Source organism: Protopterus annectens, chromosome 11.part0, assembly GCF_019279795.1.
Source record: "Protopterus annectens isolate FY-2018-M chromosome 11.part0, PAN1.0, whole genome shotgun sequence".
In the NCBI taxonomy this organism is placed as follows: Eukaryota; Metazoa; Chordata; order Ceratodontiformes; family Protopteridae; genus Protopterus; species Protopterus annectens.
Genome location: NC_056745.1, coordinates 1,175,684,109 through 1,175,708,920, shown reverse-complemented (window position 1 = coordinate 1,175,708,920; position 24,812 = coordinate 1,175,684,109). Strand labels below are relative to the sequence as shown.

Below are 24,812 nucleotides of genomic sequence, written 5' to 3'. Positions count from 1 at the left end.
AGTCTTCTAAAAGATAAATACCCCGTTGGGGATCCTTTTTTTTTTTTGCTCTGACCGATGTCAGAAAAAATTAATAATTGTCTTGCCTGTGGAAAGCAAATACCTCACAGAGATTTTCATTCTTACTGTGTCACCTGTTTAGACCCAGACCACGACGTCCCTCGTTGTCGGTTTTGTGCCTTGTTCAACGCCCGAACTATTCGTCATCGGGGCTATTTTTGTAGCTAAATTCTTTCGCTCTTGATCTCCGTACTCCGAAATGGCTTCAATAAGCCATCCGATTACCGATCTTCCGAAAAAAACGTAAGGATAAAGACAAAGACAGCATAGGTCCAAAACTGCCAACGACACTACCGCTAAGCTAGTCGCCGGTACTCAGGTGCTTTCGCACCCCCTGATACCTGCTTCTACAGATTCGCAAGCCTCTACTGAGACCCATTCGGAGTATGCCATGAGATGCTTCTTCGACTGTAGAACCTGCGGATGTCTCTACCTTGGATGGGTCCGGAGTCGCTGTGCAGGCATCGGCTTCTGAGGGTGTATTCAGGCCTTCTGACTTTCATATTAAACCGATGACTTCATTTCAAACCAAAAATACCGAATTTCTCAGGCCTAAAGTTCACACTACACCTAGGAAACCGATGACCAAAGTGCATTCTCAGGCCCACATGCTTCAAAAACAAATGCTTAGACTAATGCTGAAGACCTCATTACTTTAATTAGGGGAAGCCAGCCTTCCCCCTCAAAAAGACCAAGAACTGATTTTCCTTCTGATTATTCAGATCAGGAGTCTGATAACTCTGATCCTTCTGATTACCAGGACATATCCTTATCTACCTATGAGGATTCTGATGCAGAGGATTCCATTCCCTCTGTTTCCCCTCTAGAAGATTTTTCTTTTGGTGAAACCCTGCATACCCTTAGAGAGCATTTCCGCTGGGAGAGCCAGGACTACTCTCAGTCCAAAAAGAGACTCGGGGAATTTTTAAACTTGCCTCAGCACAGGCCTCTAGCTATCCCTCCTGTTCTGGAAATTGTAGATGTCTTTTTGGAATCCAGCCTTGCCCCTGATACTTTGCCTCCAGCTCCCAGGAAACCTGACAGGTACTATAGAGTACCTGACTCCCACAAATTCCTCTTTAAGAATCTTACTGTGGATCCAAAGACCATTTCCCAGGGAACTAAAGGCATTAAGGCTACAACTGCCAAAAATCTTACCCCTTCGGACAGGGATTCTAGGGCGTTAGACAGATTGGGTAAGAAGATATACACCTCTGCTACTCTTACCATTAGGGCTTTAAATTGCCAGTTTCATATGTTAAAGTATCAGCAGCATATTATGGAGCTAATTAAACAGAAAATTGTGTTGATTCCTGATTGTGCAGAACACAAAGATTTACAGAGTTAATGCATTCTGCCAACCAAGTTGGTAAACATACTTTGCAATGTGGATTTGATGCCTTAGAAGCATCTTGCAGGGCTGCTGCCACTGGGTCTGTTCTTAGAAGGCATGCTTGGCTTAAGGAACAAAACTTACCAGATCATGTCAAAGCAAAATTACTTGATGCACCATTAAACCAAGAGCGTCTATTTGGCAATAAAGCAGAAGAAGTCCTCAAAAGGATGGAGGCAAAAGCTAAATTTGTGCAAACTGTTAAAGATTTCTTATAAGTACAGCCACCTAGATTCAGTAGGCATTGGCCTTTTAAAAACTGGTCCTTTCCAGTCCCTTCCAAGCCTCCTCAGTCCAAACCCAGGGGCAGCAGACCACCAAGACTTCAGTCTCAGGTTATGCACAGATCTAAGCAATGGAGTGCTCCCACATCCAAAACAAGGAGTAGTAAGCCTCCATCTTATGGTAAAATTGCACAGTGACTTATCCTCAACTCTTCCAAGCCTTGCTCAAGTACTTGCACCATTAGGAGGGAAACTTGCCCTGCATGCCAAAAACTGGGAGTACATTACCTAGGACAGATGGGTCTTAAACATTGTTTCCCAGGGATACAGATTCCACTTCCACTCACTCCCAAACCCTAAGCGGATGGCCAGACCTCCCCCCAAGCCAGTGGGTAGAGGCCCAAAAGCAAGTACTTTCTCTTCTCAGTGTCAAGGCTATTCAACCTGTCCCAGCAGAACAAAGGGGACAAGGCTTTTATTCCAGACTATTTCTGGTACCCAGAAAAGAAAACTCTTGGCATCCTATCCTGGATCTGTCTTTTCTCAACACCTTTCTTGTGGTTCCAAAATTCAAAATGCTAACTCTCCACCAGCTGCTTCCTATGCTAGCCAATGATTCCTGGCTAACAACCCTAGACTTAAAAGAAGCTTATCTGTACATTCCCATAAGGGAATCTTGCAGGAAATACCTACAATTCAAAGCAGGCTCCATGCATTATCAGTTCTCTGCACTTCCCTTTTGCTTATCTACTGTGTCCAGAGTGTTCACAAAGTGCCTAGATCCAGTCATTGCATCTTGCAGGCAGAGAAGAATTCAAATTTACACATACTTGAACGATTGCCTGATTCAGGCGGACAGTCAGGAATTGCTACTACAGCACCTGGCATTTGTAAAGCGACTTCTAACTTCACTGGGATACACCATCAATGAAAAGAAATCACAGCTGGTACCCAGCCAACAGATTGTATTCCTGGGAGCAAGCTTGAACACAACTACCCAAATGGCATTCCTCACTCCAGAGAAACAAATTTATTTGACAAACTACTTCAATCTACTGGCCACCAAAACCCAGCTATCTGCAAGAAAAATATTGCAAGCCCTAGGGTTCATGGCCTCTTACATTCTACTAATTCCATATGCAAGATTGCATATGAGGAAACTTCATTGGTACCTAAAAAGTCTCTGGTGTCAACATTCTCAGGACCTGGAAACAATGATTCCTATCATTCCTTGCCGAAGGACAGAGTTCCTTTGGTGGGCAGAGGCCTGCAACCACAACAAGGGACTCCCTTTCACTCTACCCCCTGCCGCCCAAACCCTAACAACAGACGCATCAGACTATGCATGGGGGGGCTCACATGGCAGGGCAGTGCATTCAGGGCAATTGGAACCCAAAGCAAAGGCACCTGCATATCAATCAAAAAAGTGTTAGCTGTACAGAATGCTCTGACAGCCTTCAAAGGCCTTATTCTTCCAGGACAACTATTGGTAAAGACAGACAACACCACAGTTATGTGGTACATAAACAAGCAGGGGGGAACCCGTTCCTACCCACTTTGCAGATTAGCCATGGCTCTGTGGAACACAGCCTTGAGCAGCCAAGTGCACCTGCAAGCTCAATTCCTGCCAGGCAAACTAAATTTTTTGGCAGATGACTTGAGCAGAAATCTCATGGACCCACACGAGTGGAAACTGGAACCAAAAATATTCAAGCTTTTGAGGAACAGGTGGGGGGGCTCCAGAGGTGGACCTTTTTGCTTCCCCTCAAAACAAATATTGCACCAGAACTCCCCACAGCCAAGCTTAGAAAGTGGATGCCAAGTCCTTTACCTGGGAAAGCCTCTCAATCTATGCCTTTCCCCTTCTGCCCTCCTCTCGAAGGTTCTACTAGGGATCAAACTGGACAAGCCAAGGACAATCCTGATTGCACCAGACTGGCCATGCCAGCACTGGTACCCACTTTTATGAAGTCTGACAGTACTGCCACCATGGCACCTGCCTCAGACTCCTTCCCTGCTGTCCCAGCAGGGGGGCCAGGTTCTGCACCCTCAACTATAGACTCTGAACCTTACAGCCTAGCTCGTCTCCTGAACTCATCACCAGCGACCCTCAGTAAGCAGGTGCTGGATGTCATTCTTGAGGCAAGGAGGCCTAGTATTAGAAAATCCTATTCGGAAAAGTGGAAAAGATACTGTTCTTGGAGCCACTCCCAGGGAAGGGACATGACTGTGTCCAGCTTACCTCATATACTAGATTACTTAACAGAAATGCTCCACAAGGGCCTGTCCTTCTCTTTAATTAAGATTCATGCCTCTGCCATTTCAGCTCATTATAATACTGAGACACTCCTCTTTCCTCATCCTCTGGTAAAACAGTTCCTGAGAGGAGCCAAAAATTTAAGACCCCCCCCAGGAGAGTTCCCACTCCAGCCTGGGACCTTAACTTTGTATTAGAAAAGCTCATGCTTCCGCCTTTTGAACCTGCTGCTACAGCAGAGTTAAAATTCCTTTCATGGAAAACAGCTTTACTTCTAGCCATCACTTCAGCAAGAAGAGTGTCTGAATTGCAGGCCCTTACGGCAGGGGAACCCTTCATTATCTTCCATGTGGACAGGGTTTTCCTCAGGACTAACCCATCTTTTATGCCCAAGGTGGTGTCTAGTGTGGCTTTAAACCAGTCCATTCATTTGCCAACTTTTTCCCTAATCCTCAGAATAAAGGGGAAAGGATCCTGCACTCCTTGGCTTGCACAGGCAGCTTAGGTTCTATCTGGACAGGACTAAGCCTCTCAGAAAATCTGACCAGCTGCTAGTCAGCTTTGCTACAAGGGCAGAAGGCAAGGCCATTTCAAAGCAAACCATTTCTAAATGGATAGCACACTGCATCCATTTCTTCTACAAACACCATTGGAAGCCTACCCCACAGGGGATCAGAACACATTCCACTAGGGCTACATCTACCTCTTCAGCATTCCTCAGGAGAGTCCCTACCAGGGAAATCCTGGAAGCTGCAATCTGGAGCTCTGTACACACCTTCACCATGCATTACCACTTACCTATCTTTTCTAAATCCAGAGCTAAATTTGCCACAGCAGTCTTACAGGGCCTGATTGCCAGTCCTAATGCTTCTTAACTACCTCCACCCTTCCTTAGCTTTGGGAATCAACCCAAATGTGATGACTACAACAGTGAAACACGAAGGACATAGTACAGTTGTGTACATTTACCATAAATGTAGATGTTCGAGTGGATTCACTGTTGCAGTCCTGGTTACCTTCCCCTCCTTCTCTTTTCTTCTACCTATCTTTTTTGTTTGCCATATCTTATATCATGTGTATTTGCTTTTTGCTGGGGGTGTTCCATACCATGTAATTGCTTCCTATTTTGGGGGCACCTGACAACTGTGGCAAGAAAAACTGATGTAATGGCGTCGGCTGCATGTTTTATAACCCTGATGACCTGACGTCATGGAAGAAGCAACAGCATCTGACGCTGAAATCCAAAGACTCTGGTATTCAGGCCGGCTGAGGGCTACCTGCAGGCATATAACCCAAATATGATGACTGCAACAGTGAATACACTCGAACATCTACATTTATGGTAAGTGTACACAACTGTATTTTTCTAGGGGGTCATTCCTTATGTTCCAGATCAGAATTTTTTGTTTCCAATTGTTTGTCATCACATGCTGTCCTAACCCATGTGGTTGAAGTTCTGAAACTTCGAAACTATTAAAAAAAAAAACAAAAACCAACAAAAAAAAAGTAAAGTTAGTGTTTTAGCAGGGGGGGGCAATCCCCCCCTGCACCCCCCACACCACACTCTACTTAAATATACCAACTCCGAGATCGCGCTTTGATGGAGAATAGTGCGGAAAGGGAAGATTTCCCTTTCCTACGCTGTAGCGAGATCTCGGATTTGGTATATTTAAGTAGCGGGGAGTGTAGGGGGGCTTGCCCCCTTGCTTAAAGCATTTAGTTTTGTTTGTTTAGGAGTTTTTTTTTTTTTTATAGTTTCGAAGTTTCAGAACTTTGATCATATGGTGTCGACCATATGGTACTCGTAGTTCTGAAACTTCGTTTATGTAATATAGACCTCCTCTTTCCCAGGTGGGAAGGGTTTTTATTTGCTGATTCTTGTTGAAATCTGTAATGGCCATTTTTAGCAGCCATTTTTGTTGCATTTTTTTCTCCTTTTTTTTTTTTTTTGCCTTTGTGATTACCGCGGCATAGCTTCTTCACAGCCTCCTGTCATTCTGCATTGGCACATCATTGTGATTACCCTCATGCTCTTCCAACCTACTACCTCTTCTTCTCCTCCAGTTCTGTGCCTGCATTATTGTCTTCAGTGGGAATACAGCACTGAACTGCTTGGGACCACATTAACACATACCACCTTCTAAATCTTTCCCTTCCATTAACTGCTGAAGAACACTGTCATCTAAACCTCTGGTGCACACTTTTGTAACAATTTATTCACTGTCATTTTGTTTTTCAATAGTTATTACTGTATTGTTACTATTTTCATTATTTTTTACCAGTATAGTTCTCCTCCATATTATTTATGCACTTCCATGGTAGTCCATTTCAGTTTTTAACAGGAAAGCAATAACTTCCCCCAGCAAGTCAAAAAGCATAGGGTGAAGTTCCTTAGTGTCCTATTCAAACTTCCCCTAGTAAGTACGAATACTACATCTGGTCTCCTCTGAGAAGAGACCATTGTACTGACCTGGTGGATAAGGAGTAAAATAAATAAGTAACACTCTGTTGGCTCAGAGACTGCATCATATTTTCTGATCTTTAGGAGAAACTTGTACTTACAAAGAGAAGCATGACTTTACTTCCAGTGTACTAGCTAATGTTTCCTTCCAGTTCCAAATTTATGCTGTTTTTGGTTCTGATGATCTGTAGTAAAATTTTCATAGAGCAGTACATCAAGCTGATGGTCATATGAATAGCAGCAAATGTTATAGATATCAAGAGTCTAGTGGCTTAGCAGTGTGACATTGTTTGTGTGTGTATATGTATATTCTTGCTACATAAAGCAAGTCCCAAAATGTAGTCAAAGTCTGAGAATTGATAGGAAGAATGGAACAGAATTTGTCTATGGTGACCTTTTCTGGCCCTCTACATTAGAAATCTGTAGACATGGTAAGAATATTCACAGTTTATCTGTTTTACTTTTGTGGCAAAACTTCAGTTCATCTAGAGGCCAAAAACAAATATTATTTTATGTATATATATATATATATATATATATATATATATATTTTATTATTTTTTTTTTTTTTAGGATTTTGGATGTAAACACTAGACTGCCTTGATATTAATGTCAGGGTTGTCTTGGGCAAAGGGGAAAGAAAAAACAGCATGATCTGATGTATGATCTGTTCAGTGAGTAACTTCACTATAACATTCGATCAGTTGGAGAGTAGAAGGCTGCACTTCTGGGTAGCCAGGAAGTTCTGACCACAATTCCTTATGTATTGTTTTCTTCCTCTCTGGAATAAATTTAGTGATAGTAATTTAATGTGATGATTGTGAAGCCACCTTCATAGTAAAGCAAGGTATGTGACCCACCTCGTCTGTTTCCCAGTAGTTTGGCCTTCAGTATATAGAATAAACAGTCAATTTATTATAAGAGCACATCAAACAGTACATGACATGGGGGGGGGGGGGGGGGGCATTGAGCTGTCAGTGACCTAGAAGCAATGGATCCAAATCACAAAAAAGCAACATAGTTATTACTTTTTCTTTAGTGAAACTGACTATCGTTTCAATACATGTGATGTACAGCAGCCTATTATTTCATTTAAAAAAGTGAAATCTATTTTAAGAGCCTTTGAACAGACAAGTACTCACTAGCCCTGCTGCTGAGCAAAGTTCCATAGGAAATTTGGCTTTAAACACCCAAAACATTGTGTGGGATTAACTTGAGATGTTTAGAACCTTGGTAGTTTCTATAGAAAGTGAGGTGTATTTGTGCAGTCCCCCTCTCATTTTATAGAGTTTAAGTTTCAAAACAAAATTTATTGAAGAGTTTTGAACTACCACATTTTTTTTAAGAACTGGCATGAAACGTATGATTGAAAATGTATACAACACTTTGCCTTCTTTCACTGAGAATATTGAAACTTCTCTTTTTATTAATTGGTATAACTTAAGATGGTACTCATTTCTTGTAATTTGATAGGTAATTAATCTGCTTCTCTTAGGCCAGAGCCTCAGCTGAAAGGTCCATTTGTTGCTCCTCCTCCTCCTCCTCCTCCACCTCCACCACCACCGCCTTTACCAGAGTCAGCACCACCAGAACAAGAAGAAGAAATTCTGGGCTCTGATGATGAAGAGCAAGAAGATCCTGCAGACTACTGCAAAGGTGATCTTTTTTTTTTAAACTGGTAACATAACTGTATTTTTCTTCAGCTTGCTGAACTCCACAATTGAAACATAGCATCAGAAAAGTTTGATGCTGTGAGACCCACTTGGTTGAAACTAATGAAATTATTTTATTTTTGATTACACCTGAGGGTTTACTAGACAGAGTTTAACTGTTTTTTTTTTTTTAAGTTACATAAGTAAAGTATATTTCTGCAAAAAATGTACTTCAGAAATAAATCTTCAGCGATTTATATTTTTTAAATTGTGGATCAAAGACCATAACAGATATGTTATTTATTTATGTATTTATTTATTTTAGAGGAAACGGGATATGTGCTTGCCGCCTGTGTGATCTGTTGATTTTTTACCAAAAAAGAGACCTCTCAGCCAAAAAAAAAAAATCTGGTAGTATTTGTCGTTTAACCTATTCACATTAGTTCTTTTCTTTCCTGTGCGGACTGCAGAGTTGCCAGAGCAAAAGTGCCAGTTTATCAGCGCACTGTATTGCTTTCTGTGACCTCAAAGTAGTTTGAGAAAGCAGTCATCTTTGACTGTCCTCCTCATTTTGACTGTTTTGGATAGAATGATGAGTCTGAAGTTGCATGCTTAATTTTCAGTTATCTTTGATTTATTAATTTATTTTATATTTAATGATCAGATAAGTGGACTGATCTAAGATAGACCCTGTTTTCATGTACGACTCAAAGTACTGTGCAAAATACGAACAAGATGCATTAAACATGAGTAGGAAATACCAGGTGCAAACAAAATAAACTTAGAGAAATACTGTTATATGAGATGCTTAGTGAGATGGTTAGCAAAAATAAATATGTCAGAGAGAAAACATGAATAATACACCAGATAGTGATGTGTCACATCAGTGCTACCAAAATAATGGAAAAACAGTGGTGCATGCACTTCATAGTACATTCAAACACCACAGTATGTAGCAGTATGAAATCAGCAGAGTAAGACCATATATCCCATGTGGTATATATGATACCCAGTGCAGTCAGAGAGCACGATATAGTACTGGAGTAAGGAGTAACACTGTAACTAGTGCTTCTAAGATGCTAACAAAGAAAAATTCTACAAAAATAACCAGCAAATGCCATAGCAAAATGGATGAAACAGCATTTCTAACTGCTTTCTGTGGGGGTCAGAGTCCTCTCACTACATGTTCATGGAGTGGACTATGTTTTTTGTCATTATGTTTTAAGAGAAATGTAAAAACCCAATTTTGCAGTGATGTTAGATATAACAGATACACTCTGCAGTTATACTTGCATAAGTCTGGTGAATACCATTGCCTGTGGACTCGCACACAATTCTCATAGAATTGAACAACTCCCATAAACCTCAGAGAAGTAGATTATACCATAAGATCGTAATTGTGACTAGATGGCTCTGCAGCATAAAAGTTTGGGCCATGACTGTAAATTTGTAAGCTCACAATTTTGAGGTAATAGTAATCTTGGTCAGAGGCCACCTGGGAGCACGGGCTTCTTCAAACTAAATTCAGTGTTGCTGTCTGCTTCACAGCAGTCAGTAAGTTACTTCTAAAACAAATAATGTTATGTAGTCCTATCTCGCAGTAATTCTTGCTGGATGGGTTTGGAGCCGATATTTGGCTCCGACTCGGCCGATACTAAAGCTCGAGAGCTTTTACTGGCTCGAGACTAGCCCCTATCCCATGGTGCCTCACGGCAATTCCCCAGATCTCGTTTGCTATGAAAGCTTTGAGGTTGTGTGTTACTGGCTCGTTGGCTAAGTAAAACGATTTTTTTTACTTATTTAGTCCTTTTCTATCACCTTTTTCTATCTTATATATATCTTGATAGTTTTTTCTGTATTGTCGACTGTTTTGAAAGTTTTCAACCCCTATTCCTCCTTAGGACTGTACGGCACATTTAAATTAGAGGGCCGTAGTGCCCATTTAAGTTAGAGGGCCTTTCCTCCCTGTGTGTGCGTGTGACTGTTGTAAAAAAAAAAAACATATCTTCTTCCTTACACTTTTATTTTTAGGGTTTAACAATGTCTAAAGATAAAGACAAGGATCATCACCCTTCGGGCTTCAAAAAATGCGACAGGTGTGCACAGAAAATGTCTCTTACAAACAGCCACAAGAGTTGCGTATATTGTCTGGGCAAAGCCCATTTACAGGAGCCCTGCACCTTCTGTCACACTTTTAGTACAAGAGTGTTGAACGAATGGAAGAGAAAACTTATTGACAGGGGTCTCATGACCAGTTCCTTCCAGGAACAGCTGGAACTTGGTCAGGCAGCGCCAAAATCTTCAAAGAGAAAATCATTGGCCCTGACTTCGGAGCCGACCAAAAAGTCTAAAGCGTCAGAACGAAGGAGTTCCTGCTCCGACTCTGCTTCATCTTTGGTGCAGTCCATTCCATCGGTTCTGACACAGTCTTCGGTACCGAAGATTTTGACCGACATCGAGACTGTATCTCCTAATTTGAGATCTCCTATTTTGGAGAGAAGGAGGTCTTTTTCAGTCTCCACCAGATCCTCAAGGACCCTATCAGATGAGGACATTGATGGGACCCTATCAGATGAGGACATTGATGGGGTGGTGAAGAGGTTTCTTTTGGATCCAGCTCTGGCTAGAAAATTGACCCCTCCAGACCCAAAGGTCTCTGAGCCGACCCCCGTACTGATCACTGTTCATCCTCTGACTGCTTCGCTGTCGGAGCCTATTACGTCAGGTTCCTCCGTCTTTGACCCTTTGGCTCAGGGGATTCAGCCTGTTTCCTCGGAGCCAATTACTCTATCCTCAATGGCTCAGTCTGGAGCCGAGGGTTCTGGGAGCCGATGCTCTTGTGTCGACTCCGAGAGGGACAGTCACCCTGGGTTCTCTTCGGAACCGACCCTCCTTCTCGGAGCCTTGGCTCGACTCAGCTCGGCTGCCACTTCTGCTTTGGAGCCGTTCCCTCTTGCTAGGAGTCTACCATCCGCCCCCTTGGAGCGGAAGTCTTCTGAGCAGGGAGGAAAGGCTTTCGAAGCTATAGAGAAGGCTTTATCCTCTGCCAAAGCCATTCCTTTGGAACCTGTGTCCCACCAGCAGCAGGCAGCAACCTCCCCCCTCCCTGCCACCCCCACAGCATAGGGAACCAGAGGCCCAAGTAGCCCCCATTGGAGGTGCCCCCTCTTCCGAGACCTCCCCAGATTATCCCACTGGAGAGCTCCCTCGGAAGAGGTTATGTAAGAGGAAACATGTCGACTCCCCTAAGTCTGTCACATCAGACATTGATTTAGAGGAATCAGAAGGGTCCCCTAGATCTCCCTCTGAGGATGTCTCCTTCTATGACATCCTAGAAATCTTTAGACAGAGGGGTGATTGGAAGTCTTCTAACCCTACTGAGGATGAATCAGTGCATCTTGAGGCCTTTGGCTCCCGACCTTCCTCCTCTTGAATGATACTGCCTTATGACCAACTTTTGGGGGTCATTTTGCAAAAAGCATGGACCTCTCCAGATTCAGTGGAAGCCGTCCCGAGGAGGCCAAACAAATTTATGACAGCACCTGAGGACAAGTCTTTCCTTAGCAAGGGAGTTCCAGTTGATGCTATGGTGGTAGCTGCAGCCACCAAGAAGGAATTATCTGAGACGTCTTCTAATATCCATCCTCCTAACAAGGAGTCCAGGACGATGGACGGGTATGGGAAGCATACTTTTTCTTCAGCGGCATTTACACTAAGATCGCTGAATTACCTGACTCATTTCACTCGTCTTCAGAGAGATCTCCTGAAAGAGTTAGGAGATGCCCTCCAGGTTTCAGTAACTCCGGGTTCCATGGACAAGGTTTCCGTACAGCTCTCCACCCTTACTTCCATAACTAACTCCTCCATAAGCTGATCTCATATGCGGCAGATGGAGTGAGCAGGGCAGCGACAGCAGGAATATCCCTTAGGAGACATTCGTGGCTGCGTCTTTGTAATTTTCGGAATCCTTCAAGTCTTCCTTCACTAACGTTCCCTTTGATGGTTCATCTCTTTTTGGACCCCAAGTGAAAGAGACTTTGACTAGGTGCGAGCAGGAAGGAAAAATCTTATCTGCCATTGGAGTCCATTTCTCTCTCCCATTCAGACCCTATCCCAAGGGTAATACAGGAGGAAAAATGTGTTTCTGCAAATCCCAAAAAGGTTTTCCTCAGGCACAAGGTTAACTCTCCCCCAGGGGCAGAGGGGGAGGATATAATGGAAGACGCCACCCTCACGGCAGAGGAGGTCCGCAACATCAGGGAGACAGAGAAGCTTTCTCTGATCGTCCCTCCCATCGACCCTGAAGTTTTGCCCGACTGTCCATCTCCGGAAGCAGTCAGGGGTCGTATATCGCTGTACCCAAGCGCCTGGCTAACTATCATTCAAGATCATTGGGTACACACAGTAATATCCAGAGCTTATCTGATTCCCTTTATTTCCGAACCCCCAACAAACCAGTCTCTTCCAGACATACCACCCATCCAACTAGACTGTGCAACATCAGAGGTCATGTCATTGCTGCAAAAAAAGAGTCATCCAAGAAGTCCCCGCAGAGCAAGTTGGATCCGGAACTTACTCTCGATTCTTTTTAGTTCCAAAAAAGACAGGGGACTCGAGATCAATTCTAGATCTCAGCAGGCTCAACAAGCATGTAAGAAAATCAAAATTCCGAATGGTCACTCTGCAGTCGATATTTCCCTTTATCGGGAAAGACAACTGGATGTGCTCAATCGATCTCCAGGATGCATACTACCACATCAAAATGGACAGGCGCTCCAGGAGACACACTTCCGGCTGGAAGCCAGCCATTTTCATTTCAGAACACTGCCCTTTGGCCTCACTACAGCCCCCAGAGTGTTTACCAAATGCATGGCAGTGGTAACGGCTCACCTGAGACGTCAAGGATTCCAGGTGTTTCCATTACCTAGATGACTGGCTCCTCACTGCTACCACCAAGCATCAACTCATAAGGACCAGGGACAAGACTCTATCCTTGTGCACCAGCCTAGGTATCACTGTCAACTTGCAAAAGTCAGTCTTATCTCCCTCACAGCATATTGTATATCTAGGCTCAGAAATAGACAGAACCACCATGTCAGGAAAGCTAACAGGAAAGAGTGGAATCTTTACGCAGTCAGATCAGATCCTTATTAAACAAACAAAGAGTCCAGGCCAGAGTAGTCCTTCAAGTTCTAGGGACTATGGCTTCCGCCATCTTATTAGTTCCTCTTGCTCGCCTACATATGAGGATTCCCCAGTGGATGCTGTTTGTACAATGGTCGATGCAAGACCTTCCATTGTCTCACCAGATATTAATAACAAACGCATGCAAAAGGGATCTGACATGGTGGTTACACACGAAACAACTTGTCATAGGTTGTTCACTTGCTCCTCCCCAAGAGAAAGCAGTTTTGACCCTGGACGCTTCCCAGATAGGGTGGGGGGGGGCATTATGTGGGAAAGACAGTCCAAGGTACTTGGCAAAACCACGAGAACTACTTGCACATCAATGTTCTGGAGATGAGAGTGGTGCTATATGCGTTGCAAGCACTTCACAGCTCCCTTCCTACTGGAACGATTGCGATTCAGTCAGACAACGTGTCTGTCGTGTGGTACATAAACAAACAAGGGGGAACCAAGTCTTACCCGCTTTGCAGAGAGGCTTTAAGAGTTTGGAAATGGGCGATGGATACTGATAGCAACGCATATCCCGGGGAAATCCAATGTAATAGCGGACAAACTCAGCTGAACATTTCTGATGCCTCATGAGTGGTCCCTGAATCCAATGGTTGTGAAAGAGATTTTTCACAAATGGGGCCAGCTTTGCTGCGATCTGTTTGCCACTCACCTGAACACCAAATGCAGCAGCTACTTTGCCCTCATTCCCCATCTGGGGATGTCACCCAGGGATGCTCTAGTTCACGATTGGCCCCTGGGACTTCACTATGCCTTTCCTCCCTTTCCACTCATACTCAAAGTAATACAGAAAGCAAGACAGTTGAGGAGTTCCTTGATCGTCATTGCTCCTTACTGGCCTCGACAAGTTTGGTTTTCTTTCCTGTGGCCCTACCTATTGGAGAACCATGGATTCCGGACCCATCTCCAGATCTCCTGATTCATCAGTCGGGACAGTTCCACCATTCCATCCACACCCTCAGATTGACAGCATGGCTGCTCCAATTCCACGTATAGCCAGGTGCATTCCCTTATCCCCAGCGGTCAAACATATCCTAATTTCATCCCATAAACCTTCCACTCAGAAACTATATTCTAGCAAATGGAAAAGGTTTTACCTTTGGACTACGAATTGGGGCTTAGATCCATATACAGCTCCTTTAGAATCCATTTTATCCTTCCTTACAACAATTTTTCATGAAGGAGTGGCAGTCGCTACAGTTAGAGTTCAGTTAGCTGCCATTTCCAATTTCCATTTGTTTCATGGGAAATCCAATCATGCAACACTCCCTCAGTAAGACCTTCTTAAAAGGAGTTCTTCTTCTAGGTCCCCAATAAAACAACCATTAGAACCCTGTGACTTAAATTCAGTCCTCTCATCTTTGATGTCTGCACCCTTCGAACCATCCTCGTCGTCAGACTTAAAATTGTTATCATGGAAAACCTTGTTCTTGGTAGCTATAACATCGGCTAGGAGAGTCTCGGAACTTCAAGCCCTAACTATTCGATCTCCTTACATTATCTTTCACAAGGATAGAGTCTCTCTCTGGACGAACCCTTCCTTTCTTCCTAAGGTATGCTCAGAACACAACCTGAATACTACCATTGAGCTACCTGTGTTTTTTTCCAAACCACTCTAATAAATCAGAGTATAGACTTCACCAGCTAGATGTCCACAGGATACTCAGATTCTATATGCACAGGACCAAAGAATTCAGGAAATCTGATCAACTTTTCGTTTCCTTTTCTGACAAAAGGAAAGGCTTACCTGTTTCAAAAATGCCTCTTTCAAAATGGCTTTCAGATTGCATATACTTTGCTTATCAACAAGCTGGTAGACAATTACCGTTAAAAGCTAAAGGTCACTCTACTAGGGCTGTAGCTACTTCGTGTGCCTTTAGATATAGGCTCCCAATTGATACTATTTGTGCAGCAGCTACTCGGGCAAGACCACATACGTTTGTCACTCATTACAAATTGGATTTGGCCTCCTGGAACATGTCATCCTTTGGGTCCACTGTGCTGAAGAGTCTCTTCGCTTGAGGCACCTGGGATAAAGGTGCTAGGGACACTGTCCCATCCAGCAAGAATTACGGCGAGATAGGACTACATAACATAAAGAAGTTATGTACTTACCATAACCTTCCATGTTTGTAGTCCATCTCGCCTATATTCTTGCGTCCCTTCCTCCAACCCCCTTCCTGTTTCTGGGGGATCTAGTGGACCTCATTTTGGGGCTGCCTGACTTTTCTCTTTATTGTCCACCTGGAATGGATTATGTTTCTAATCCTTTGCTGTATTTATACAGCTTATTTCTTATTATTATTACCTGATAGGTATTTATTACTTTCTTGCAAACTACATCTGGGGAATTGCTGTGAGGCACCATGGGATAGGGGCTAGCCTTGAGCCAGTAAAAGCTCTCGAGCTTTAGTATCGGCCGAGTTGGGGCCGAATATTGGCTCCGAACCCATCCAGCAAGAATATAGGCGAGATGGACTACAAACATGGAACGTTATGGTAAGTACATAGCTTCTTTTTTTGTAGCTTCAATGTGTACAGGGAATTTATTGTGTTGTATATCTGTCATGCCTAATGGTATTATTTAAGTTGATCTTCAGTTTTGTAAAATCATGCCTGAGACATTTAGGACCAACATGTAGCCAAGTTCCAACAAAGGCTGATACCTTTTCAACTTTTTATCACAGAAATTTTGGACAAAGCCAAAAATAATTGGGGGGAGGATCAGGGACAGATTTTAAATGTTGCTCTTAGAAACCTGAAAGTTACCAGAATAACAAGTTTTGCATTGGCATGCATTTCCTGAAGACTATGAAATCCTTCACTTAAATGTCCATCATTATTTAGTGACTTCAGTCCTTAATAATTTGCCTGAAAACCACAGTTTTTATGAAGGACTGACCAAAAATTTGAGTAAAAAATCTGGACAGTCTGCAAAATTCTGGGCAGTTGAAAGGTATGAGCTGCTTGTTAATCGTTCCTGCTAATATTGAAATGTATAGCACAGTTTACCTCTTATTTACTTATATTTTGTACAGTAAAGATTGGTGTAGAATGAGGAGGTCCATTCTCTTCAACTAGCAGAACTGAAGTCACAGGCCTCATGTCAGGTCAGCATCTGAAACTTTCCAAGGCTACAGCTCCGTTTCTTATCCACAGTACTCTGCATTTTTATTTCCTCTTCAGACTTCTTTTTTTTTCTACTGAGCATGCTGCCATCAGAGGAAATGGCTCCAGGCCACAGTTTTTTCCCCAAAATTTACTTATTTGTTTTGAGAGGGAAACTTTATTTTTAGTCAGTTATTGCAACCGTATTTGTTTCCCTTTTTCTTTATATTTTTAATTATTATATTACTTTCTTATTTCTCTTTGTCACTTGGGTCTCAACATTTTTTTACCATGCGTTAGAGGCTAAGTGCCCCTTGCTGTGCTTTTCTGGTTAATCACTTACATTAAATTTGCTTATCTTGCTTTCTAATGTTTAAGAATGTGTAGCATTCGTTGACTTTATAGTTTTTTTTTTTTGCTTCTCCATCTTCAGCTGCTTGTAGGTAAGTTTTGCAGTAGGCTTATTGAATAACTTTATTTGCTGATTGTAGGTTATTGAAATACTTAGCCCTTATTTCAAACTGTCAGTGGTACTCAGGTGTGTTAGCCATGGGTAGCAAATGTTTTTAAGTGTTCCAGTTCTCATTGTAACGCACTTCCCTGATTTACTTTATCCAAATGCTTAGGTTTTTACATACCTTGATAGGAATAGACTTCATTCCTAAGTCAGGACATAATTAAAGTTCATGAAATCAGTTTTGCTTTGATATTTGATATGAGTGCTCTTGTCAGCACTCACATTGTATTCAGAATTGCCTGTTTTTGCAGTAAATAAGGGGTTACTTTTATTGGTATGATATTTAGATATGTTTGAAGATTCCCTTTTTTATCTCAGTTGCTCCTGTTGCATCTGGACCTGTATGTATATCTTTGTCACATTGCTCTAATTTCTGCTTGCAAGTCCTGATTTTTATTACTTTATGTCTTCAGTTTATAAGATACTGTAGACTCCAGGTGTAGCAATTTCAGTAATTAAGGCTATTTCTCTTTATCTTGAGCTACAGTATATGGTCTGTTTGCTTCTACTTTCTTGGATGTTGGTATGGAGTAAACCCACATAGCCATTACTTCAGCATTTTCAACAGTCCTTTGTGGTTCATGTTTCCAATGCCTTTTAGCTGCCTTTGTGTTGTAATACTTAACAGTCTTCAGTGTAATTACCTTGCAAATTATGTCTTTCAGTATAAAAACCCACAGCCATGAACATATCACTCCCTGCAACATGTGTAACTGTTCCTAGTTCTGTACCATATGTCTGTATCCTTCTACATTTTCTGTGGATTTTGTGAACCATCTAGTATGTAATCCACTATCTTGGCCCGCCAATATTAACTTTTCATCTTTTGGTTTAAATTCACCTTGCCATTTACATGACAACTCTTGGTTAACATGCGGCTGTTCAGCAAATCTCTCTTCTCTTCTTACTGTAATTGTGATCTTTCAATTTTATCCTTTCTGACCCTATTCTTTGTGTTCTTTCTTTTGCTTTTTTAACATTTCTGCTGCCACCTGTTTTTATCCAGTTTAACTGGATTTCTGTGCCTGTTTTTTCCCAGAAGGCTTCTGCTAACCTAAGCAAAGAGGTCAACTTAGACTTATTTTGTTCATATTTTAGAACCTTTTATATGTTTGGATCTGATGATGTCATTAACTATGCATACAATCACCGAACTGTATGTATGGTTGCTTTCAAGAAGGCTTATACCCTCTTCAGACCAAAAGATGTATAATCTAGGCAAACCCTGGTTATTTTATGTCATTTGGTGGGAATGAAGCAATTTTCTTCTTTTTCTGTCAATCTTATCCAGCTCTTATTTGGCTAGTCAGTCACCCCAAAATACAGGAAGTACAAGTTAATTTGGATTTCAGTATTAATTTAGTTTTCCAAAATGTTAGTAACCAGAAAAAGGCAGGAATTACTGCACACAAAGACAACCAGGAATCACATGTTTATTGGAAATACAGTTTCCAAAATGTTAAGCACTTTCATCTAATATGGATTCTGGACTTCTTCAGAACTTCTGAAGAATCCCAGAATTTTTATTGGATGAAAGCACTTAACTTTTTGGATTGTTGCAGTAGACTTGTCTGTTTTTTCCATTTACTTTATTCACCTTCACCTCATTTCTATACATTTTTATGTTTGCATTTCTTCTAAACTATTCTTTACTGAGCTGTATTCTCAGTTTTTCATTTGGTATCACTACCCCTTCATCTATTGCAAGATATTTGTACACTTCTTCTTGTTCCAAACCTTTTGTATCATGTTCCTTCCCAAGTTTTATATTTTCTTAAGTCTTTAGTTTTCCTCTTTCGAATGTTGCTTTTGCACATATGTCAAAACCATATGGCATTTCTGTCTCATCTAAGGAGGTTTTAACAACTTGTAGCTGCTTTACCAGGTGTTTCTGTAATTAACTATGCTGCTTTAGGTTATTCACGAAAAGTAGAAGAGGTATGCTTTGACTTGATGATTTTCTTGGAGTCCGACTGAATCTGTGACCTTGGCCATTGTATAAACAGCTTAATGGATTGAGAGCAAGACAAAACAGTAATGGTGACAGCGAATCACTCTGAAATATTCCATGCTGGATTTTCACACCTTGGATAGCAATTTGTCCTTTTTTGTGATTCAGCTGTAAAGTGGTTTGCCAGTTCCACATAGTAACTGCAGTCAAATTTACCAGTGTGTGATCTTGTACATCTGCAAGCATTCTATAATCCGGGGTGTCAAATACTGTTGATGCTTTTTTGTAATCTGTCCATGCCATACTGAGGTTCTTGATGTTCTTTGTGTTTCACTGTTGCAGTCATCACACTTGGGTTATCTGTCTGCAGGTAGCCCTCAGTCGGCCCGAATACCAGAGTCTTGGGATTTCTGCGTCGGATGCTGTCACCTCTTCCATGATGTCAGGCCGTCAGGGGTATAAAACATGCAGCTGACACCATTACATCAGTCTTTCTTGTTGTGGGAGGAGCCCAAAGCAGAAGCAGTTTGCAAGTGCCGGTCGGCCGGTACCTGAAATTTTTGTTTATCGAGTTTCAAACCTGAAGTCTTCTAAATCAAAGTACCCCGTTAGGGATCCTTTTTTCTTGCTCTAACCGATGTCAGAAAAAGTTATCAATTGTCTTGGCTGTGGAAAGCAAATACCTTACAGAGATTTTCATTCTTACTGCATCACCTGTTTAGGCCCAGATCACGACGTCTCTCGCTGTCGGTTTTGTGCCTTGTTAAACACCCGAACCATTCGTCGCCAGGCTATCTTGGTTGCTGAATTCTTTCGCTCTCATTCTCCGTATTCTGAAATGGCTTCGATAAGCCATCCGACTACCAATCTTCCAAAAAAAGTAAGGATAAAGACAGAGACAGACTGCATAGGTCCAGAAGTGCCGACGATGCTTCTGTTAAGCTAGTCGCCAGTCCGCCGGTACTCAGTGAGGCGCCTTCACAGCCCCTGATACCCGCTTCTACAGATTCGCAGGCCTCTGCTGACACCCATTCGGAGTCCGGTATGCTGCGAGATGCTTCTTCAACTATGGAACATGCAGATGTCTCTAACTTGGATGAGTTCAGAGCTGCTGTGCAGGCATCTGCTTCTGTGGGTGTATTCCGACCTACTGATGTTTGTATTAAACCAACAACTTCGTTTTTAGCTAAAACTACCGAGTTTCTCAGGCCCAGAGTTCACACTACGCCTAGAAAACCGACGACCAAAGTGCATGCTCAAGCTCCCGTGCCACAAAAACAAATGCTTAGAATGGCTGAAGACCTTACTACTGTAAGTAGGGAAAGCCAGCCTTCCCCTGCTAAAAGGCAAAGAATTTAATTTCCTTCTGATTCTACAGACCAGGAGTCCGATGACTCTGACCCTTCTGATTACCAGGACATGCCCTTATCAACCTATGAGGATTCAGATGCAGAGGAATCCATTCCCTCTGCCTCCCTTCCAGAGGAAATATCTTTTGGTGAAACCTTGCATACTTTAAGAGAGCATTTCTGCTGGGAATGCCAGGACTATCCTCAGTCCAAAAAGAGATTCAGAGAATTTTTAGATTTGCCTCAGCACAGGCCTCTAGCTATACCCCCCCCCCCCTTCCTGGATATTGTAAATGATGTCTTCATGGAATCCAGTCTTACTCCTGACACTTTTCCACTGGCCCCTAGAAAATCTGACAGGTACTACAGATTGCCTGACTCTCACAAATTTCTCTTTAAGAATCCTACTGCAGATCCAGAGACCATTTCCCAGGGACCTAAAGGTATTAAGGCTACTAAAGCCAAAAATCCTACCCATTCAGACAGGGATTCAGGAGCTTTAGACAGATGGGGGTAAGAAGGTTTATACCTCTGCAACTCTTGCCATCAGGGCTTTGAATTACCTTTTTCACATGTTGAAGTACCAGCAACATATTACAAGTGCAGCCAGCTAGATTCAGTAGGCATTAGTCTTCTAAAAAACTGGTCCTTTCCAGTCCCTCCCAGGCTTTCTCAGTCCAAACCCAGGAGAAACAGACCACCAAGACTACAGTCTCAGGGTATGCAGAGATCTAAACAATGGAGTGCTCCCACCTCAAAAACAGGGAGTGGTAAGCCACCCCCCTTATGGAAAAAGTTCACAATGACTTTTCAGTTATCCTTCCCAGCCATGCCCAAGTACTTGCCCTACATGCAAAAAACTGGATGTCCATTAGTCAGGACCAATGGGTTCTATACATTGTATCCCAGGGATACAGATTCTACTTCCTTTCACTGCCAACCCCAAGCGGGTTGCCAGACCTTCCTCCAAACCAGTGGGCAGAGGCTCAAAAGCAAGTACTTTCCCTTCTCAGTGTCAGGGCTATTCAACCTGTTCCAGTAGAACAAAGGGGACAGGGTTTCTACTCCAGAATGTCCTTGGTGCCCAGAAAAGAGAGCTCTTGGTGCTCTTTCCTGGATCTATCAATTCTCAACACCTTTCTGGTGGTCCCAAAATTCAAAATGCTTACACTGCAACAGCTTTTTCCTATGCTAGCCAAGGATGCCTAGTTAGTCACCCTAAACTTAAACTAAGCTTATCTGCACATCCCCATAAGGGAGTGTTGCAGGAATTGTCTACGTTTCAGGGCAGGCTCTATGCACTATCAGTTCTCTGCACTTCCCTTTGGCTTATCTGCTGCGCCCAGAGCATTCACAAAGTGCCTGGCTCCAGCCATTGCATACTGCAGGCAGAGAAATATTCACATGTACTCATACTTGGATGATTGCCTGATTCATGCGGACAGTCAGGAATTGCTACTTCAACACCTGGCATTTGTAAAAAGACTCCTAACTTCACTGGGATAAACCATCAACGAAAAGAAATCACAACTGGTGCCCAGTCAAAAAATTGTATTCTTGGGAGCAAGCTTGAACACAACTTCCCAGATGGCATTCCTCACTCCAGAAAGGCAGGTCTATTTGACAAACTACTTCAAACTAATGGCCACCAAAACCCAGCTATCTTCAAGGAAAATACTGCAAGCCCTAGGGTTCATGGCCTCATGCATTCTTTTAATTCCATATACGAGACTGCATATGAGGAAACTTCAATGGTACTTAAAAAATCTCTGGTGGCAACATTCTCAGGACCTGGAAACAGTGAATTCCTATCATACCTTGTCTAAGGGCAGAGTTCCTTTGGTGGGGAGAGGCATGCAACCACAACAAGGGACTCCCTTTCACTCAACCCCTAGCTGCCCACACCCTGACAACAGACGCATCAGACTGTGCTTGGGGGCTCACATGGCAGGCAAATGCATTCAAGGCAAATGGAGCCCAGGACAAATTCTCCTGCATATCAGTCAAAAAAGAGATGCTAGCTGGACAGAATGCTCTGACAGCCTTCAAATACCTTATCCTTCCAGGACAACTCCTGATAGACAGACACCACAGTTATGTGGTACATAAACAAGCAGGGGGGAACTCATTCTTACCCAGTCGGCAGGTTAGTCATGGCCCTGTGGAACACAGCCTTGAGCAACCAAGTGCACCTATAAGCTCAATTCCTGCCAGGCAAACAAAATTCACTGGCAGACGACTTAAGCAGAAATATACTGAACCCACACGAGTGGAAACTGGAACCCACCTCATTCAAACTTCTAATCCAGAGGTGTTGGACACCGGAGGTGGACCTCTTTGCCTCCCCCAAAACCACCAATTGAGCAAATTTTGCACCAGGAACCCTCACAGCAGGGCCTGGAGTGTGGATGCCCTATCCTTCACATGGAAAAACCTCTCCATTTATGTCTTTCCCCCTCTGCCCCTATTCTCAAAAGTACTACTCAAGATCAAACAGGACAAGCCAAGGGCAATCCTTATTGCCCCAGACTAGCCACGCCAGCACTGGTACCCACTCCTACACAGTCTGACAGCAATCCCACCCTGGCACCTTCATCAGACACCTTCCCTGCTGTCTCAGCAGGAGGGACAGATTTTGCATCCACAGCTGCAAACACTAAAGTTTGCAGCCTGGCTTAAACCCTGAATACACCACCACCAGCAACCCTCAGCAAACAGGTGTTGAACGTCATCCTTGAGACCCGAAGGCCTAGTACTAGGAAATCCTATGCTGAAAAGTGGAAAAGATATTGTTCTTTGAGTCCGTCTCAAGGAAAAGACACAACCATGCTCACCTTACCTCAAATCCTTGATTACCTAGCAGAGCTGCTCCACAGAGGCCTATCCTTCTCATCCATTAAGTTTCATGCCTCTGCCATCTCAGCTCATTATAATACTAAGCCACCTCTCTTTTCTCACCCTCTCATCAAACAGTTCCTGAGAGGGGATGACAATTTAAGGCACCCTAGGAGAGCTCCCACCCCTGCCTGGGACCTTAACTTTGTACTGGATAAGCTCACGCTTCCCCCTTTTGAACCTGCTGCTTCAGCAGAGTTAAAATTCCACTCTTGGAAAACAGCTTTGCTTCTAGCCATTACTTCAGCAAGAAGACCGTCTGAGTTACAGGCACTAATGGTGGTTCCTTCATTATTTTCCATGCTGACAGGATTTCCCTCAGGACTAACTCATTTTTTTTATGCCCAAGGTGGTATCCAGTGTGGCTCTAAACCAATCCAACCTTCTTCTCTAATTCTCAGAATAAAGGGGAAAGGATCCTGCACTCCTTGGACATGCACACACAACTCAAGTTCTACCTTGACAGGAATAAACTTTAAGAAAATCTGACCAGCTGCTAGTCAGCTTTGCTACAGGGGCAGAGGGCAAGGCCATTTCAGAGCAAACCATTTCCAAATGGATAGCACACTGCATCCATTTCTGCTACAAGCACCATGGAAAACCTACCCCACAGGGGATCAGAACACATTCCACTAGGGATACTTCAACCTCTACAGCATTTCTCAGGGGAGTCCCTACCAGGGACATCCTGGAAGCTGCAACCTGGAGTTCTGTACACACCTTCACCAAACATTACCACTTACTTATTTTTTCTAAATCCAGAGCTGGATTTGCTACAGCCGTCTTACAAAGCCTGCTAGCCAGCCATAATGCTTCTTGACTGCCTCCACCCTTCCTCAGCTTTGGGAATCAACCCAAGTGTAATGACTGCAACAGTGAAACACGAAGAACATAGTACAGTTGTGTACACTTACCATAAATGTAGATGTTCTAATGTATTCACTGTTGCAGTCCTGGTTTCCCTCCCTCCAGCTCCCTGGCTTTCTCTATCCTTTCTACCTATCCTCTTTATGGCCATCTTTTATGGCAGGGGTATTTACTTTTTACTGGAGGTGTTCCACACCATGTAATAGCTTCGTAATTTGGGATGATCTGACATTTGGTTCAAGAAAAACTGATTTAATGGCATCTGCTGTATTCATGGAAGAGACGACAGCATCCGACACAGAAATCCCAAGACTCTGGTATTCGGGCCGATTGAGGGCTACTTGCAGGCAGATAACCCAAGTGTGATGACTGCAACAGTGAATACACTCGAACATCTACATTTATGGTAAGTGTACACAACTGTACTTTCTTTTTACAGGTCGCCATTATGGCTTGTTTAACAAAGGATGATCCTTTGCTCCATATGAATCTGTTTTATTCCCATTCTGTTCTAGGGCCATGACAGAGTATGCAATCATTTAGATAAAAATTTAATCTGCATCAGTTTCTCTATATAACTTATATGATGTTGGGAAACAGGTTTTTGGTTGAATATGGTTTTTCCCATTGTTAACAATCTGGTGTCATTTCAGGATATACATGTCAATAGTTTTTACAACAGGCTAGATTACAGTGCAAAGATGTCAATACCTGGTGTTTATGTTTGTGGAATTCTGCGGAGGACACCCCCTTGCTTTCCATATGGGGTATTCCCTCCAAGCATTCCTGTCCCTTCCCTCACGGCAACAGTATAGGTTTCCCTATTCCTACCAGCAAAATTGAACCTACTCATTGTACTTCAGAGTGCATACAAACCCATCC

The 24,812-nt window shown here is 42.9% G+C and overlaps 1 protein-coding gene across 2 annotated transcripts in view; it reads left to right on the top strand.

Moving 5' to 3' along the window:
• The window catches only part of SRPK2 (SRSF protein kinase 2), a 3,154,866-nt gene that overhangs the window by 851,717 nt on the left and 2,278,337 nt on the right, over positions 1-24,812 (top strand). For both annotated transcript variants that reach the window (XM_044088527.1, XM_044088528.1), the window contains exon 3: positions 7,891-8,051. In XM_044088527.1, coding sequence (XP_043944462.1) covers positions 7,891-8,051 — 161 coding nt within the window. The remainder of the gene's footprint in view (positions 1-7,890; positions 8,052-24,812) is intronic.